The following is a 19,842-nucleotide window of genomic DNA, read 5'->3' on the forward strand; positions in this document are numbered from 1 at the left end:
AGGTCTGTCGTACAACAGTGCAAATGTACTTAACATTACTGAACTGTGCACTTAAAAATGGTTAAATGACAAATCTTGTTATATGTATTTTATAGCAATTAAAGTTTAAAAAAAAACCCCCAAAACCCGGACCCTGGAGTCAGACATTCTAGGGTTCAAAGTCTTATGTTCTCAACCTACTTACCAGCTGGCTGATCTTGAGCCATTACTTAAATGCTTTATGTCACAGCCAGGTGCTATTATGAGGCTTAAATGAGCCCCATGCTTGTGACAGCATAGATATCGCTAGTCCTCAAGCCAAGGAAACAAGATGGGAGTCCAGGAGTCTGGGCAGACCAGGATGTGTAGCAGATCAGCTCTGGTGCAGGGCCCCTGACTTCTCATCTTTGGGGTTTCTTGATTCGTTACATGGTGGAGAGCGGCCTCAGTCCTGGAGTTAGCGCCAGGCCCGTGGGCTCCACTGAGGGGGTGGAGGAGCCTCTGGGTCATGATCCACTGAGGCTTGAGGACTATGGGGAAGGCTGGGAGCTGATGGGAGTACATGCCAGGGCTTAGCTGCGATGTGTGGGCAGCAGCCAGGCTCCTTGGGCAGGATTGTTCTTCCGGCTTCTACTTAGTGAACACCTACTGTGTGCCAGGCACCCTCACAGGTGACGGCTTACAGATGTGGCCTCTGCCTCTCATAGCCTGTCAGGGGAGGCTGGCCGTTACCAAAAGACCTTGTATTAAACACACGTCTAGATCTGGAGGAGGAGCTAAGTGAGTGTCTTTGACATTTGAGTTGAGGCCTGTAGGACATGAGGGCTGAGCTAGCTGTGGGTGTTGGTGGGGAGAAGGAGAGCAAAGGCCCTGAGACAGAAGAGCTGGTTGTTGAAAGTGGAGGAGCAGGGCGGCTGAAGCCAGGGGGCTGGTATGTTTCTAACAAGTGGACTGAGGAAAAATCAGCCTTTTAACCTGTGGGCTATGGAATGGTTGTTGGTGAAACAGCAGTGTTCTCTGTGTGTAAAGCTTTCCTTGGTGGATGCCCATTTGGGGAGAGTATTTCATAATTAGTGTCAGTTTTCTTTTTTTTTTTTTTTTTTTTTGAGTCAAGGAGTTGAGAAACTTGGAAAACCCACCCAACCCAATGCTATTTGGAATATGTCAGTTTTAATGCAAATTTATTCTTGGATTCAAGAAATACTTACTGAGACATCTCTCAGGTATTGGGTGCATGTACTGTGTTAGGCCCTGGAGATACAATAAGGAGGAAAAACTGACCTCCTGTGTCCTCAGGGAGCTTATACCCTCATGGCAGGGGGGTAGAGACATCAGTCAAGGAACCCCCCAGATCCATGTAAAATTGCCCCTGATGGGGGCTGCAGAGCAGAGGGAGTGCCCTGTGGGCATGTGTGGGGAGCCTGGACCAATTGGGAGGATTTAGTTAGTCAATGAGGAAGGAGGGAGTGTGTAGGCAGAGGGAATGGCAAATTCAAAGGCCCTGCCATCCAAGGGCACCAATCGGAATACGGAACATGGGGGCAGCCACATGGGAGTTTGAAGTCCATGTTAAGGAGATTTTGTCTTGATTCCAAGAGCAATGGGGGTTCATTGAAGGGCTTAAGTGGGGAGTGACATGATCAGATTTGCATCTTGAAAAGGTCACTCTGGCTGTGGCCTGGAGAACAGATTGGAAGGGAGCCAGAGGGAATGAGGGGAGCCTGCTTGTGTGACCCTGGGCGCTCCTTGCAGCCCATCCACCCGCAGGTGGGGGTGGGGGGCCCCTCCGCTGCTGTGGGGGCAGCAGCTGGGCAGGGAAGTTCTTCCTTCTCTGGGTTCTCCCATTTGACTATACAGACACTCAGGGCTATGGATTTGGCCAGGGTAGGATTTCAAAGTAACTAAGGAATACAGTCCCCCAGCCTCGAGGCTTGTCTCATTCACAGAGTGTGTGTGTTCAGTTTTTGGAGACCTGGCAGGAAGGGAACTTAGAGGGCGCTGAGCCTCCTCATCACCACTGTAGATTTTGGCCCTTGATGGGGTAACCAGCGCCAGGAGTGGCGGTCCTCACCTCCACCCCCCATCCCCGGCGCCGTGAGAAATGCTTGTGAAGTTCGAGGAGCCCCCAGAATACCCCAACAGGGGCCCAGGGTGTTTACTTGTGCAGCTTTAGGAAATCCAAGGGTTTCTTTTGGTTTATCACAAACACCCAGACGCTGGGGATCAGATTCTTGTTTCCTGAGAGGATTCAAGAAATCCTGGTGTGTTTTTGTTTTTTCCTTGGTAATTTTGCTTTAGAGGATTTTCTCCAAAATCTTTTACCACCGAGGTTTTCCTTTCAGGTTGAGACCACACAGGAACAGATGGGAATCAGGGCCATTTGCCACTGGAGTGTCTTTCCTCCTGGTGAGAAGGATCGGGGAGGAGGATGGATGCAGACTCAACTTTTGGAAGAGGGAAGACCGTCTCGGCATCTGCAGCATCTGAGGGTCTGCAGGGCAGGAGCAGCTGGCTCTTCCCTGCTCAGCGTGGTCCAGCTAGGCCAGCACCAGCCTTCTAGTGGGGCTATGGTCCTTGTGGGAAACAAAACAGCACCAACAGTAGTAGTAAGAGTAATCACATCAGGCAATATTGATGTAGAGAGCATTTATGTTTGCCAGGCACTGCTCTTGGTGCTTAAGACGTAGTCAAGTCATTCATTTAAACCTCACCACATCTCTAAGAGGTGGGTGTTATCATTGTCTTCATTTTACAAATGGGGAACCTGAGGCACAGAGAAGTTGAACTTTGTGCCCAGGGTCACACAGCTAGAGATGGTAGAGCAGGAATTTGAAGCTGGATAATCTGGCTTTGAAGCCCGAGCTCTTAGCCACCTGACAGTGTGGCTTGGGTAGAGCCCATGGCCTTATCACAGGGCTCCAGGATGTCCTATCTAAGCTGTTCTCAGCTCTGTCCAAGGCACGGTTGCTCAAGGTGAGGGGTGGGATACACAAAATCCAGCAACGCAAGACCTTGTGATAAAGGGGAAAGAGCTGGACGTGCAGTGGCCTGGGTGTGGTTTGGTCCCAACCCCACTGCTTATGAGTTGCGTGGCACGGGGGAAATTTCGTCACCAATTTCTGCCTCAGTTTCCTTATCAACATGATTCATCTCGTAGGCTACTCTGTGTGGTGAGATGAAATGAAGTATGCTTAGAGGTGGCTCAGAGCCTGCACACAGAGGTGCCCAGTAGAGAGAAGTGCTGGATGTGGGCTCTGGTGGCAGGAACCTTGGGGAGCCCAGGGTAGCTCTGCGTCCTAACTTCTTCCTGAGAAGCGAGGCTGGGAATTGCCCTCGGAGAGGGCCCACCCCATTTGGCTACTCTGGATGCAAAGGTCTGAAGGTCACAGTAGTTACTCCGTTTTTTCCCAGGCGGCTTGCCGGGGAGGGGTCTCCATGGCAACACTCAAGACCACCTGTTATAGGAATCAGGCACTGGCGAAAAATGACCTCCTTGCCTCATTCCAGCAGCCTGTGCGGAGGGTTCCAGGGGAAGTGGCCTTGCCAGGTTGAAAACTCGATCCTGGTGGGCCGCCTGGTTGTGGGGAGAGAATGGGGACAGTGGAGGCCATTCTGTCAGGCTAAGTGGCCGTTATAACTTCTTAAGCTGCAGCCCGGGACCTGGAGCCCAATGAGAGCTGCGCCTGCCTCACAGGCTGTCTTCTTGAGGGCTCTCCCTTGAGAAGAGGCTCTCGGTTTAACTCTGGGTTAGAGAGCAAGGCTGATGGGGGAGGCCAGGAGCGGGTGGGCGGACCTCTGTCGACATTCTTGCCTGGAAGCTGCCAGCAGGGCCTCCAGAGAGAAGGGCTGCGTTTGCTCTGCTGTCTGCACCATTGTCCTCCTCTGTCTGCCTGTCCCAGGTCTTTTCTGGAATGGAGAAGGGGTGCAGGAAGTGAGGAGGAGAGGTTGGAGTCCATTGATGGCTGAGGAACGCACCCCAGAGTCTGCTCAGTGGAGCCTGGTGGCAAAGGCGAGGAGAGAGGCAGATAAATAAGAGCATCATCACCAGTCCCCTTCGACCCTCCTCCGCAGTCTGCCTGCATATGGGAGTTCCATCCTCAGGGATTCTAAGCTCCATTTGGGTTCTGCCTTGTTCAGACACGTCTTAACATCTGTCTTTGCTTCATTTTGCTGTCTGTGAATTGAATAATTATTGTAGTCAATTGCTTGATGAACCATGGTTGCCATGAGAAGGAATGAGTGAATGATTGTAAAATTCAACAGATTTCTCATGACCTTTGGCTGAGTAATTCCGTTTCCAGGAACATATTCCTCCCAAATGCCCACTGAACTTTATGTGGTATCATTTATTATTGAACAATATCAAAACAGTCCATGTGTTCCAGTAACAAGGAATCAGGGCATGCCCCTTTACTTGATATATCCAATGAAGGGGATCCTTCATTTCGATCAAAATCATAAGTGAAGATTGAGCAGGGGATGACATTGTAGAAGATGTGTATACCATTTACGTCTCACTGTTGTATCTTTAGAACCTTGCAAAATGCTTTGCGAATAGCAAGTCTTCAAAAAATATTTGTCAAATTATCTCCACAATATAAAACTTGTATCCAAAGGCTTGAGAGAAAATATTCCAGAATATTAACAGGGGGTTCTTTCTGGGTGATGAGCTTATGTATGATTTGAATTTTTTCTTTATTCTTCAGGAAATTGGAAAAATTCAATAAAGTACACATATTGCTCTTATTTTTCAGTGCCATAACTTGCCTATTTTGTTGGCTTAAAAAAATATAGATCTCTTAAAAATTCAAACAAAATAGAAAAAAGAAATGTGGCAAATCACCCCCAGCAAACTCATTCTGTGCATCGACCTCTACTTATAGCCTGTGAGTTTTTACATAAGGGGGCTCAGGGCATGCAAGCTGTATTGAAACCCTTTTCCCAAGTGCTGCATCAAGGAGTCTTCCCTGGTCAACACAAAGGAATCTCTACCATTTTCAATGGCTGCATGGCATTCAGTTTCACAGAGGCACTGAAACTTAACGAAGTGCTGCTCTGTCGCCCTCCACTTAAATTTCATATTTTTGTGCTTATAATCAACGCTAACGTAACTTTATAATCAACAACCTTGAGGTTTGGGGTTCAGGGATGAAAGTTTCAACAGGACAGCCCAAAGGAGGGGACCAGGTTTCAGGACTTCAAGAAGACATTCTCATTGTTTGAAGCAGGGTCATGTTACAGAAGGAGCAGCAAAGAGAGGCTCAGAGGTGGCTGTTTCAGGGGAGAGTGTTTAGTTCAACAAAAAGAGTCCTTTACTTTCAAAAGAACCTGTCTTGAGTGGAGAAGGCATCCCTAGCATTTACAGCAGGAAGGGCTCTGTTACCTTGGACAGGCCTCAAGCCCCTTAGAGAGATCCTGTTAGAAAAGAGGTAAGGAGCAGGGAACAAGTTTTTCCAGCTGCTCTGAAGGATCAGGAGCCAGGCTCAGGGGAAGGGCAGAGACAGTGATGGGTTGAATGAATTACCAGCTTGTCAACCTGGGGAGAGACCCTGGCCTGGTGGGAGGAAGAAGGCTGGGCTCCAGGATCCGATGACCACGGGTTGGGATCCCTGCTCTTTCATCACCGGATGTGACCTCGTGAAGGTGCTGCACCTGAGACTCTCTTCTCATCTGTAAGACACAGTAACTGCCTTTCAGCGTCTTGTGAGGGTGCACACAAAGCCCAGCTCCTAGAGTGTGTGGAAACCAATATCACCTTGTTTTTGGTGGAAGCAACTCTAGAACATCACACTTCCAAAACACTTTTAGGAAAGGGAACTTGGTGTTTTTCAAAGTAGCTTGGACTTGGCTTGGGACAGTGGCTACAGCAGGAACCTTTGACCAAAGTTGGTAAATGAGGAGACTGGGCTGCAGGGAACTCTGTGTGTGTGTGTGTGTGTGTGTGTGTGTGTGTTTGCGTGTGTTGGGGTGGGTGCTGTTGGGTTGTTGTTAAGTGTGTTGGGGACCATGATGATGGTGAGAAAGAGGAGGAGGCCGTGTGACTGGGAGCACGGGGCTGCACAGGAAGACAGGTCAGGTGTGAAGGTGACAGCTGGGTTTGGAGCTGGGCCTGAGTGAGAGTCCACTGTGTGTGGCTCCATGGACAAACTCTCTTAGGAGTGGAGTGCCTGATCCCTGGAGTGGCCTCCCTTTCCCAGGCTGGACCGGGTTCCCATGAAGAGGAATGGCCTGCAGAGGCTGAGTGAGCTTTCCTGGGAGGCTGGGTGAAAGGGGGAAGGAGGTGAGGCCAGTCGGCCTCTGGGGTGGGGTCCATGTCCAGGGTGCCCCGGGCGTGACTGGGAGGGCCGAGGGAGGAGCATGGCCTTGGGAGGGAGGAAGAGCTGGAGGCCAGGACGGCATGAGGGGAGGAGCCACTGAAGTCGTGGGATCGGGGCTCCCTGCCTGGGCCTTGTCCTCCTGTCCCCTCTGCAGGACTGGTCTCAAGCAGCTCCTGTCTGGAGTCACGCTGGCTCCCTGTCTGTCCTCTACTTGCTTTCTCAGGCCCGCTTCAATCAGAACCCACCTTCCCCCAATCCTGCTTCCCATGGCTCCCAACCTTCAGCGTCTCCTCCCCTGATAGCCACACGTTCCGGATTTTCTCCTTCCCTGGAACGTTCGCTCCATCTCTCTTGCGGTGGCTCTGCCTTGTCTTTGGGGCCTCAGCTTGAGTCCCACTTTCTCAGCTCCTTTAGTGTCACGGCCCCCTCTGCTGTCTCCCGCTCTGACTATGGATGACTCATGGGAGCCAGGGCGGCCAGGTGATGGCAGTGGTACCCCCAAAGGGGCGCTTTCCACGTGTGGGCCACGCTTTTTACTTGTTTATGCCTTATTTTAATCCTGTGAGATAAACAGTTATTATCCCCGGTTTACAGATGAGGAAACTGAGGCTCAGTGGTGATTCTGCCTGAAGAGCCTCTCTAACTAATTTCCAAGTTCTTTCCTGTGTGAATGTCTTGTCTTTTCAATGAGACTGAGCTATTTCAAGGCAAAAGCCATGATTTGGTGTTCTGGAGCACTCCCAGTAGTGAGCCTGGCCCCTAAGTGTTCCTGTTGGTTGAACATCTGCTGCAAAGAGGTCTTAGTTTATTTTAAAAAATTTTTTATTTATTTTTTATTTTTTGGCTGCACTACTCAGCATGAGGGACCTTAGTTCCCTGACCAGGGATTGAACCCATGCCCCCAGCAGTGGAAATGCAGACTCCTAGCCACTAGACCACCAGGGGAGCCCCCAGCTTGCTAGGACAACATAGACTTGGGGTCCTGGAGCTTGTCTGGAAGCACCCAGTCTCATTGGTGAGATGACTGAGCCACGTGGAGAGGCAGCCTGGAGCTAAGCGCCGGCCTGAGGCCCACCACGGGCAGCTCACCATCTCCCTCTCTCCTCTCCTCCACCAGGGAACTCAATGGCAACAACATCACTCGGATCCACAAGAACGACTTCGCGGGACTCAAGCAGCTGCGGGTGCTGTGAGTATGAGATGCCACCCCTTGTAACCTTCCTCCTGCCCTCCCCGCTCAGTAGTGGTCTCATGGTAGAGCCATGACTGTGGATCCTAGGGCTGTAGGCCAGCGGGGCCCCTACCCTGCGTAGTCAGTCTTGGGGTGACGTGAGCAGTAGGTCGAGGTGCTGCTAAGTCCTGACCCACAGTGGCCACTGCCTCACACATAACTGAGAAAACTGGGTGTGGAGCGGGTACCAGTGGCCCCTGCCTGGCAGAGCCTGGGCAGATGGGTCTGCCTTGTCCATTGGCTGGCTGCTGGGGTGAGGGAAGACCAGGTCTGCTCAAGCTGCCATAGCAAAAGGCCACAGACTGGGTGGTTAAACAACAAAAATTAATTTTCTCACAGTTCTGGGGGCTAGAAGTCTAAGGCCAGGATGCCATCGGGGTTGGTTTGGGGAGGCCTCTGCTCCTGGCCACCTTCTTGCTGTGTCCTCAAGTGGCCTTTCCTATGTGTGTGCACAGGGATATCCCTGTGTCTCTTCTTATGAAGATACCAGTCCTGTCAGACTAGGGCCCCACCCTTAAGACCTCATTTAGCCTTAATTCTGTACCTGAAGGCCTTACCTCTAAACAGAATCCCAAGAACTTTCGTGTATGAATTCTGGGGAGGAGAATAGCCTGATGCAGTCTATAACAGTCTCCACAGCTCTTTTGAACTTGTGCCCCAGAAAGACTTCCCAGCGAGGCCACAGACCCCTTGATTTGAGGAGGAAGTTATGGGGGGCAGTTGAGGACAGAGGTTACCCCTTCAGGTGCCTGGCAGTGGCAGACATTGGAGGTGGCAGGTATGGCTTTGTTGGGCTTGGCCACCAGCCAGCAAAGGAGTTACCCATGGCACCTGCCTTGTCAGGCTGGGCAGGGGTGAGGAGTGAGGGGAAGGGGTGGATCCCTTCATGTCTCCTGCTCTGAATGTCTCAGCCTACAAACTCAGGTGTGCAGGGAAGAACTGCAGTTCTCTATTTTCTCTACTTCAACTCAGTTTCTACTTTGAGCCAGTTTCAACACCCCACCTGGCTGGCAAGGAAATTCATTATGGTCCTAGGGTCCCTCATTCCCTACTCCCTGGGTAATTCAGGGTCCTGGGCCCTAGCTCTTTCAGAGCGATTGACTTTGTGGCTCGGAAGATCCTTGGAGGAGCTGATGAGCCTGTGGTTGATCCTCTCTGGGATCATAGCTGTCCATCACTGTGGAAGGGGTTTCTGATTCTCCAGAACCCCTGACTCTGACCCCTTCCCAGGTTCCAGGAAACTCCTCTGAGTCTGGGGAAGCCCCCTTTCCATCTTGGTGTTACCCCACCCCCCCCACCTGATCCCCAGACTCCAGCGTAACCTCCTCAACAGCCCAGGTGTTTGGACACAAAGCAGAGGAAGATAAGAGTTCAGTAGCAGTTTCTGCCCCCTGCCCTGCCCCAAACCTCATCTGAGGCCCTTGTGGGACCCCATAAGCCACCTGCTTGAGGGGAAGGAGGGGAAAACATGGGAGAAAGACATACTCAATGAGCTCAGAAATTACTGTGCAGCAAGTGATCTGCTGGTGAAAAATGCTGCCCTGTCAGCCAGATGCTCTGGGTTTCAGGGAGCGTTGGCGGTGAGGAGGGGCAGAGTTCCCCCGAGCCAGGTGGTTCAGTTGGCAGCAGATGTGGCCAGGCAGAGTGGGGGCGCTGGCAGAGGGGGTGTCGTCTGCCAACTGCAGAGTGTGTTTGTTGCATGTGTGGGCTGTGCCCAGTTGGCACAAGCTCCCTTCCCCCTACTACTGGTTGGTTCCCCTGCTCTGCCCCATGGATGTGTGCCCTCTGGGCCGGAGAAGGGTGTGTGCACCAGGAGTGCAGAGCTAGCCCCTGCTGTCTGGACGCCGGCTTCCCCGAGCTTGCCTTTGGAGCAATGGCCTAATGCTCTGTTCCCCATGGCCTTTTGCCATGCTAACAGCTTCAGAGGGTCAGTACTGGTCAGGGCTGGAAGCACAAATTGCTGTCGGGGCTGAGTGTGCTGAGGAGCCAGTGTTGGAAATTTGCGAAGCTGGGAAGAAGTGTTAACTCAGGTCAGGGCTCGGGAGTGTGTAGTCTCGGGCACTGCTCCTGTTTCACTCCCTCGTGCCAGCTGTTTCTAGGAGTCCTTGTCCACTATCCTGGAGCTGTCCTTGTCTCTTTGCTTCCCCAGGCAGCTGATGGAGAACCAGATTGGAGTGGTGGAACGGGGGGCTTTTGATGACATGAAGGAGCTGGAGCGGCTGTGAGTATCCATGGGTGCTGGCTCAGGAAGGCGGTGGAGGCTGGCAGAGGGGACTGAAGCAAGTTGAGCCTTCTGGGAGGAGCCACTGCTGCACACCCAGCCTGCTTCCTGCCTGCAGGGGGCTAGGGGCAGCGGCAGTGTGGAAGGGGTTGCAGCGTCATCATGAGATGATGGCAAAGACAAGCTGGAGAGGTCCCCACCCCACATTCTAAGCACAGCAATCTCTGCTGTTTTTCCCTGAAAATACATTATGGCAAAAAATCCACACAGTGCAGAGGAAGCGAAATTCCTTCCTATAATCTTATACCCAAGACGTAACCAGTCATTGATTTGTGTGGCTTTAAAGGAAGGACTGGTGCCCAAGGGACCAACTGCAGGGATGTCCCAGGAGCAGTGTCTGGGGTGCTTGGGGCTACAGCACAGAATTGAAGGTGGTATTCTCTGATTTGCATCCTTTGTTCCTTTGGGGACTTTTGAGTTTGAAAATAGTTCTTGATCAATTTTTGCATTTCAGATTGGCAATAATGAGAAAAAAAAGGAATGTGGTATGGGTGAGGTGGGGTTGGCCACTGGCCTCGTTTTTCTGCTTTGGTTTGGCTGCAGGTGTCAAGAGTTCATGCCTTTTGAATCAGAAAGTCCATTTTATTTTAAGGAAATAATCAGAAACAGAACTGAAAATATGTATATCAGGGTATTCACTGCACATTAGTTAAATATAATAAAAGTTGGAAACAGCCATTCTGGTGGAGATGTAAGGTATAAAACCACATTTTTGAAGAACTGTTAAGGCCATAGGAATGTGTCCACACTTAATATAATGTTAAGTGGGAAAGGGAGGAAGTGACTTTTGTTTAAATGAAATCAACTTGTATGTGTGCAGAATACAAGAGGAAGAAAACAATTGAGATTGTTAGCTCTCATTACTTTGAGTGGTGGAATAACAGCTAACTTTAATTTTATTCTTTGTGCTTTCTTTTTTTGTGGATTTTTTTCCCCCAGTGAGTTTATGATGATAATTATAGCTTTTATCGATTGCCTTACTCTATGCCAGGCACCAAGATAAATACTTTGTCCTCCAATATTTCATTTAATCCTTAAAACAACACTGTGGTCAGCGGTGTCATTCAGATGAGAAGCGGAGGTGCACAAAAGTTAAGGCACTTGCCTTATTAAATGATTATTAAGTGATTAAATGCAGAAGAGGGGATTAGAATCCAGATCATTTTGCCGCCAAAGCCTGAGCGCTTAATGGCTGTAATCTAACACCTCACTTTCCTCTTTTACTTCAAAGAAAATTAGGTATTAAGTAAATGGAAAGAAGATGATTGTCTCATTGCTTTCCTGTAGCCTGGAGAAAAACCAAGCTGAACTTTTTCTTATCCGGGTCTAAAACTGAGCCATAAGGAACCCAGAGCTACAACAGATATTTCGTCCCATGTTTATTTTCTTTCCAAGGCTCAGAGCAAAAGACATGCTCACGACCTCTCTGTGGGGTGATTTGGTCCTTACGCATTTCAGCTCTGGCTCCGGGGCTGCCATGGCCTGCGGGAAGAGAAGAGGTGGGCAGGAATGTAGCCAGGACTGGTGGCCCTCGCCACACCTGCTGCTGACACCCAAGCGTGGGCGGGATCCTCTTTTTTGAGTCATGACATGTAGCTGGAGACTTTTGTCCCTTCTCTCCTTTTCCTATTCTTTTTTCCTGGGTGAGTCACCAGCAGCTGCATGGCAGACTGTTCCTGTGGTATGTGACAGCTCTGTCCCCGGGGAGTCCAGTGCCGGCTGTGGATGGCCCACACCCTCTCCTCTGACTTGTTGGAGACCAGTGGTGGATCAGTTAATCATAAAAGCTGGATAAAGTAGGGAGTCATAGAAACTATCCATTTGATGTGAAAACTTATGTGCATTTGCTGACCTGGCTCCGTGTTTTTTTTCTTTCTTTCAATTTTTGCCAATGTCTTACTTTTTAGGTTCTTTAAGGCAGAGTGAGATTTTTAGAGGGCCCTTGGAAGCAATCTGGCTGGGAAATTGTGCATTTCTTTTATGACCTCCCCCTGCCACCCCCCAGTCTTTTACCCAACAACTCTTTAATTAGCATCTTTCGTTATAGTGATTCTTTCCAAGGCAGCCAACCAGCTTTTCTAGAGATGACTCTCTTTTCACACTAGTGTTTCATTCATCAATGTAATCATTATTCATTTATATAATTATAAGTATCTCTGGCATAAGCAGGTTTGGGAACAGACATGATTGGTTCTTTTAAGTAGTTACAGACTTGAGCCCAGAAGCAGACGCAGGTGGTACTGCCGGCCGTGAGGATGGTGGGTCACTGGGCTTGGTTGTTTGATGTTGAAGGGGGCAGAGCACTCAGTCACTCCGAGTGGGCTGAGGGGGAGGAGCACGTGTAATGTGGAGTGGGAGCCACGGAAACTTCTCCCACTCGGTGGTGACTTGGGGGAGTCATTCACATCCCACTCCCCTCAGCTATCAAAGAGACAGCTCAGCCAGGCCTACAAACATATCTTCAGAACCTGAGAGCCCAGCCACGTGGTGAGATGACGATGGTCAAACTTTCTCCGGGGTCATTTCGGGGAGGAGATGGGAGGTTATGTGCATGCTTTGTACTCAAAAGAGAGAAAGTCAGCTTTCCCTTCTGCCTCCCCTCCGATGCTGAGGTACTGCCTACAGTGCATTTATCCCAGTGCCAGGCACGAATGAGGCCAGTCGGGGCCTTACTACCCCTGCCATTTTTCTTAGCTTTCTGCAGGTCACTCCACATGCTGGCTCTCTCCTTTGGTGTCCTTTGATTTTCCACTTTAGCAGTTGAATGTCTTTTCCTTTTAAGTGTTTTTCAGAAACTGAAGCCAGGGAAGTGAGAAAGTCTTAGGGGAAAACAAAACAAAACCCAGTGATTACCATGCAGTGTAAATATAGGATTAATTTATTGGATGAGCTTAAGGAAATTGGAGCGATCTGGTATCTACTCCTGTTGCTTTAAGGATTACATTGGTGGTCCTTTATTCCCCCCAAGGCAATGATGTGTTTCCCGAGGAGCCTGACCTTTAAAGTAAACTTCTTCCAGCTGGTCTAAGATTGTAACTCTAACTGTCCTGTGTTGGAAAATGGTACCTTTCTCACATGTCAGATGAAAGGTGACCTCCTAGGAGGTAACCACAGACCAACGAGACTCAGCTCGTCAAATTATATTTCCTCCTCCCTCCCAGCAGAAGAAAGCTTTTGCCCAGTTACTTTATCATCCTCTAGAGCTGTTAAAGGAGATGGTTGTGGGAAATTCAAAATATATGGTAGACTAGGGGCTCCCTGGTGGCTCAGTGCTAAAGAATCCCCCTGCCAATGCAGGAGATGCAGGAGACTCTGGTTTGATCCCTGGGTCAGGAAGATCCCCTGGAAGAGGGAATGTCAACCCATTCCAGTATTCTTGCCTGGAAAATCCCATGGACAGAGGACCCTGGTGGGCTACAGTCCGTGGGGTTGAAGAGTCAGACATGACTGAGCACCCACACACAGTAGACTGCAGTGCTTCTCAGCCTTGATGTGCACTCAGAGCCCTTGGGGATCTGGTTGAGATGCAGAGCCCGAATCAACAGGTCTGGGGTAGCCTGGGACACGCCTCTCTCACCAGCTTCCTAGGTGATGCTCCTGCAAGGTGGTCCACAGACATGGTGTGAGTGCCAAGGTTTTGTACTTTGTAAGTGTCATTCCCCCCACCTCCCACAGGCCCTGCTGTTGGGTAGGAATCCTGCACTCCAGTGTCAGAGAATTGGTTACCGAAGGTGTCAAGATGAGTCAGGTTAAACTTCACTGCCTTCCTCAGACAAGTCTGAATTTTTTCTGCATTGTCTGTAAGGCCACATTCCAGAACCAAACTTCTTACTCCTGCCTATGTCTATAGTACTAAATAATCTTCCAGCTATAGAAGAATTAGAAATGATGGACATACTAAAAGTAACATAATTAAAAATAGATTTGTCATTCTCTATTGTCTGGCATGGAAAAGAAAGCGAAAGTGTGAAAGTGTTAGTCACTCAGTTGTGTCTAACTCGTCTCTTTGCGACCCCATGGACTATAGCCAGCCAGGCTCCTCTGTCCATGGAGTTCTCCAGGAATACTTGAGTGGGTAGCTGCTTCATTCTCCAAGGGATCTTCCTGACCAAGGAATCGAACCCGGGTCTCCTGTTTTGCAGGCAGATTCTTTTTTTTTTTAAATTAATTAATTTATTTTAATTGGAGACTAATTACTTTACAATACTGTAGTGGTTTTTGCCATACATTGACATGAATCAGCCATGGGTTTATATGTGTTCCCCATCCTGAACCCCCTCCCACCTCCCTCCCTATCCTATCCCTCAGGGTCATCCCAGTGCACCAGCCCTGAGCACCCTGTCTCATGTATTGAACCTGGACTGGTGATCTTTTTCACATGAATCAGCCATGGGTTTATATGTGTTCCCCATCCTGAACCCCCCCTTCCACCTCCTATCCCTCAGGGTCATCCCAGTGCACCAGCCCTGAGCACCCTGTCTCATGTATTGAACCTGGACTGGTGATCTTTTTCACATATGATAATAAACATGTTTCAATCCTATTCTCTCAAATCATCCCACCCTTGCCTTCTCCCACAGAGTCCAAAAGACTGTTCTATACATCTGTGTCTCTTTTGCTGTCTCTCATATAGGGTCATTGTTACCATCTTTCTAAATTCCATATATATGCATTAATATACTGTATTGGTGTTTTTCTTTCTGACTTACTTCACTCTGTATAATAGGCTTCAGTTTCATCCACTTCATTAGAACTGATTCAAATGCATTCTTTTTAATGGCTGAGTAATACTCCATTGTATATATGTACCACAGATTTCTTATCCATTTGTTTGCCGATGGATATCTAGGTTGCTTTCATGTCCTGGATATTATAAACAGTGCTGTGATGAACATTGGGGTACGCGTGTCTCTTTCAATTCTGGTTTCCTCAGTGTGTACGCCCAGGAGTGGGATTGCTGCATCGTATGGCAGTTCTATTTCCAGTTTTTAAAGGAATCTCCACACTGTTCTCCATAGTGGCTGTACTAGTTTGCATTCCCACCAACAGTGTAAGAGGGTTCCCTTTTCTCCACACCCTCTCCAGCATTTATTGCTTGTAGACTTTTGGATACCAGCCATTCTGACTGGCATGAAATGGTACCTCATTGTGGTTTTGATTTGCGTTTTTCTGATAATGAGTGATGTTGAGTATCTTTTCATATGTTTGTTAGCCATCTGTATGTCTTCTTTGGAGAAATGTCTGTTTAGTTCTTTGGACCATTTTTTGATTGGGTCGTTTAGTTTTCTGGAATTGAGCTGCAGGAGTTGCTTGTATATTTTTGAGGTTAATTCTTTGTCAGTTGCTTCATTTGCTATTATTTTCTCCCATTCTGAAGGCTGTTTTTTCACCTTGCTTATAGTTTCCTTCGTTGTGCAAAAGCTTTTAAATTTAATTAGGTCCCATTTTTTTTTTTTTCTTATTTCCATTACTCTAGAAGGTGGGTCATAGAGGATCCTGCTGTGATTTATGTCAGAGAGTGTTTTGCCTATGTTTTCCTCTAGGAGTTTTATAGTTTCTGATCTTACGTTTAGATCTTTAATCCATTTTGAGTTTATTTTTGTGTATGGTGTTAGAAAGTGTTCTAGTTTCATTCTTTTACAAGTGGTTGACCAATTTTCCCAGTACCACTTGTTAAAGAGTTGTCTTTTCTCCATTGTATACTCTTGTGCAGGCAGATTCTTTACAGTCTGAGCCACCAGGGAAGCCTGTCTGGCATGGAAAGACATCTGCAAATTGTTGAGTAAGAAAAATTCAGGTGGCTTAATGCTTTCTCTTCTACTATTTGAGGCTTTACAAAAATATTAAGCATGCATTTTCATAAATAATTTAAAAATCTATAATGATATTTTCAATTTGAAAAAAATACCTAAAGCAATAAAACTGTTGAATCATCCTTGGGCCAAATGTGAATGAAAGCAATAAAGAATCAGAACCCTGTGGTCAGTCCTATCCCATTAGGGTATATCTCACATTTCAAGAGTAGTCAGGTATGCAGTTCACAAACAGATAACATTTGAGTCAGTCCCTGATACAGGGACTCAGAAATCTAAAGTGCAGATAATGATGGGCATGGATGGAATAATGGAAGGAAAGACGCTCTTCTTACTGACTGCACAGGACATGGCAGGTCCTCCACTGAGGGGCTTTCAGATGTTCTCTTCTTATCCGCCCCAATGTTGGATGGTGAATTCCCACTTTACAGATGAAGAAACTGAGGCTCAGAGAAGGTGACTCCCTGGGGTTACACAGTGACACATTAGGATCTGAACGCTGGGCCCTCTGACTCTGAATCCTGTGCTTTTTGAAAAGTCGTTTGGGTTTCCTGGACAGCTTGGCCACTTCCAACCTCTCCTCTCTTCTCTTTTTTTAGACGACTCAACCGGAACCTGTTGCACACGTTACCAGAGCTGCTGTTCCAGAATAACCAGGCTCTGTCGAGGCTGTGAGTGACGCTCCATGGATGAAAGCTCTCTCTGTGGTCTTATCCCGTGCCCTGTTGGGGGTGGGGGAGCAGTGTGTGGTCAGTGGAGCCTGGACATTCCCATGACCGTGACCCCCACACTCCTCACCTGGCAGGCATCATCCGGGTGATCTAAGGCAATCTTTCTGCAGTGCTTTTAGGGACATTTCTCTGTGGCAAGCACTAGATAGAATTGGTAGTCTGTCCAGTTCTGTGTGCTGCCCCTGGCAGTGTGGTGTGGTGATGTTCTCAGGGTGGGCACACTTGCCAGTTGTGATGCCAGACTTTATAGAGAGGACAGTTCTCATGCATCTCTTGCTGCCTTTGATAACCTGCCTTGGGTGGAAGGTTTATTCATTCAAATAAGCCCTTCTTGGATCTATTTTCAACTCAGAGTAATGAGGTCTGCCAGCTTGTTAAAAGCATGAAGTCATGCTTTGATTTGTTGTAAATGTGTTTCTTTCAAGTTTAAAATGTAGTGGCCAATTCTGTGGCTCCATGACTTACCAGATATGTCTGTAATTGTTCTCCTGTACAACTGTGGGATCTTGGGTTGGACAGGACCTTAGAGATTGCCTAAGGAATCTCTTCTGCAGCCTCTTAGTGTATGTACAGTCTTTGAATCCTTGCTCGGCTGCCTCCAGTGGGGAGTTCACCACCTCCTTGGGCAGCCAATTCCACTGTTGGACACATCTGTGTATTAGAAACATTTTCTTAACTTTGAACCCTAAATAGGCTTTTAATAATTTTTGATTTTTCTAGCTTTGCTTTCTGTAAGTACCTAGAACAATCAAGGACAGTACTTTTGTTCAATTTTGAGGAGTTTTCAGGTTTTTTAATTTTGAGTTGGGAGGTTTAGTTATCATTAACAAACCTGAAAAACCATTGGTTTGGACCTTCTGTGTGCCCAGCAGAGCACTGTGTGAGATACTGGGCTGCTGGTTCTTCCCTGAAGAAGCTTATAGGACCCCATGTAGGTGGTGGTGCATGTAAGTCTGGAGATGCAATGGGTAAGACAAGGGGTGGAGGCTGGGTGGGGTCGGCACCATGGGGCTGCAGAGTGCTGAGAGGTGTGCCTGTGGAGCCTGGAGCTTGATCTCTCTTCTCTGATTAAATATGGCTAGTTCTTTCCACCTCTGTCCTGATTGCCGCTCCTTGGTAAGCCCGGTGGTCTGAAGGCAGCCACAGAATTTCTCATGGATCCTGCTTTCGAGGTTTTGTTTTAGGGTGGAGCTCTAACTTTCAGTTCTGTCCCTTTCAGTTCTGTCTCTCTGGTCACTTCCTGTTTCCTTCTTCTGACCTGGAGGTCTCTCCACAGAGGTGGAGACGATCTCTCAGTGAGGATCTCTTCTGCTGGCCTTTGCCAACCTTGGGCTTGAGCTAGGCCTTCTCTGTCAGCCCCCCTATAACTGGTAGGCTGGCCCTTTGGTGCCAGGCACATCCAGGGTGGTTTGACTTTTGTTTCCTTGATGGCTGAAGGCACAAGATCCTTCCCAGCAGCCTAGGCAACCCCTTAGCCTGGGGGCCAGCTCTTGCACACAAGGTCCATGCTGCTACTGGTCCCTGGTGGGCAGCTGGCCTTGTCCTGACTGAGCCCCAGCAGCTCTCGTTTTCTCTTGTTCTGTCCTTTCTCCAAGCTGCCTCTTATGGGAGTTATCACAACTTTCAGTTTAATTCAGTCGCTCAGTCGAGTCCGACTCTTTGCGACCCCATGAATTGCAGCACGCTAGACCTCCCTGTCATCACCAAACTCCCGGAGTTTACCCAAACTCATGTCCATCGAGTTGGTGATGCCATCCAGCCATCTCATCTTCTATCGTCCCCTTCTCCTCCTACCCCAATCCCTCCCAGCATCAGAGTCTTTTCCAATGAGTCAACTCTTTGCATGAGGTGGCCAAAGTATTGGAGTTTCAGCTTCAACATCAGTTGTTCCAATGAACACCCAGGACTGATCTCCTTTAGGATGGACTGGTTGGACCTCCTTGCAGTCCAAGGGACTCTCAAGAGTCTTCTCCAACACCACAGTTCAAAAGCATCAATTCTTCGGCACTCAGCTTTCTTCACAGTCCAACTCTCACATCCACACATGACCACTGGAAAAACCATAGCCTTGACTAGATGGACCTTTGTTGGCAAAGTAATGTCTCTGCTTTTCAATATGCTATCTAGGTTGCTCATAACTTTCCTTCCAAGGAGTAAGCGTCTTTTAATTTCATGGCTGCAATCACCATCTGCAGTGATTTTGGAGCCCAGAGAAATAAAGTCAGCCACTGTTTCCCCATCTATTTGCCATGAAGTGATGGGACCAGATGCCATGATCTTCGTTTTCTGAATGTTGAGCTTTAAGCCAACTTTTTCACTCTCCTCTTTAACTTTCATCAAGAGGATTTTTAGTTCCTCTTAACTTTCTGCCATAAAGGTGATGTCATCTGCATATCTGAGGTTATTGATATTTCTCCCGGCAATCTTGATTCCAGCTTGTGCTTCTTCCAGCCCAGCGTTTCTCATGATGTACTCTGCATATTAAGTTAAATAAGCAGGGTGACAATATACAGCCTTGATGTACTCCTTTTCCTGTTTGGAACCAGTCTGTTGTTCCGTGTCCAGTTCTAACTGTTGCTTCCTGACCTGCATACAGGTTTCTCAAGAGGCAGGTCAGGTAGTCTGGTATTCCCATCTCTTTCAGAATTTTCCAGTTTATTGTGATCCACATAGTCAAAGGCTTTGGCATAGTCAATAAAGCAGAAATAGATGTTTTCCTGGAACTCTCTTGCTTTTTCGATGATCCAGTGGATGTTGGCAATTTGATCTCTGGTTCCTCTGCCTTTTGTAAAACCAGCTTGAACATCTGGAAGTTCATGGTTCACGTATTGCTGAAGCCTGGCTTGGAGAATTTTGAGCATTACTTTACTAGCGTGTGAGATGAGTGCAATTGTGCGATAGTTTGAGCATTCTTTGGCATTGCCTTTCTTTGGGATTGGAATAAAAACTGACCTTTTCCAGTCCTGTGGCCACTGCTGAGTTTTCCAAATTTGCTGGCATATTGAGTGTAGCGCTTTCACAGAATCATCTTTTAGGATTTGAAATAGCTCAACTGGAATTCCGTCACCTCCACTAGCTTTGTTCGTAGTGATGCTTCCTAAGGCCCACTTGACTTCACATTCCAAGATGTCTGGCTCTAGGTGAGTAATCACACCATCGTGATTATCTGGGTCATGAAGATCTTTTTTGTACAGTTCTTCTGTGTATTCTTGCCACCTCTTCTTAATATCTTCTGCTTCTGTTAACTCTGCAAAAATTCATCCTGAACATCTTTTCTCCTGGTCTCCTTCTGTGCTTTTCTTTTCCCTTCTCTTAAGCCCTCTTAGCCCTTTGCACATTGGCCCCTACACTCCCAGCATTATTCACCTGCTTTGACTTTCTTCCCTTCGGTCACGTGGATGCCCTTCACCATCTAGGGTTTGGAGCAAGTCCCTTGTTGCTGTTAAGTTCTGGACACTGCTTTGATTCTCCGTCATTTACTTTATTTTTA

General features: G+C 48.0%; 1 protein-coding gene across 1 annotated transcript in view; it reads left to right on the forward strand.

The window, feature by feature from the left end:
* Positions 1–19,842, forward strand: part of SLIT1 (slit guidance ligand 1) — a 172,196-nt gene that overhangs the window by 12,517 nt on the left and 139,837 nt on the right. The window contains exons 2-4 of the mRNA XM_070363611.1: positions 7,414–7,485; positions 9,677–9,748; positions 16,221–16,292. Of these exons, the coding sequence (XP_070219712.1) occupies positions 7,414–7,485; positions 9,677–9,748; positions 16,221–16,292 (216 nt within the window). The remainder of the gene's footprint in view (positions 1–7,413; positions 7,486–9,676; positions 9,749–16,220; positions 16,293–19,842) is intronic.

Source organism: Bos mutus, chromosome 26, assembly GCF_027580195.1.
Source record: "Bos mutus isolate GX-2022 chromosome 26, NWIPB_WYAK_1.1, whole genome shotgun sequence".
Taxonomy (NCBI): Eukaryota; Metazoa; Chordata; class Mammalia; order Artiodactyla; family Bovidae; genus Bos; species Bos mutus.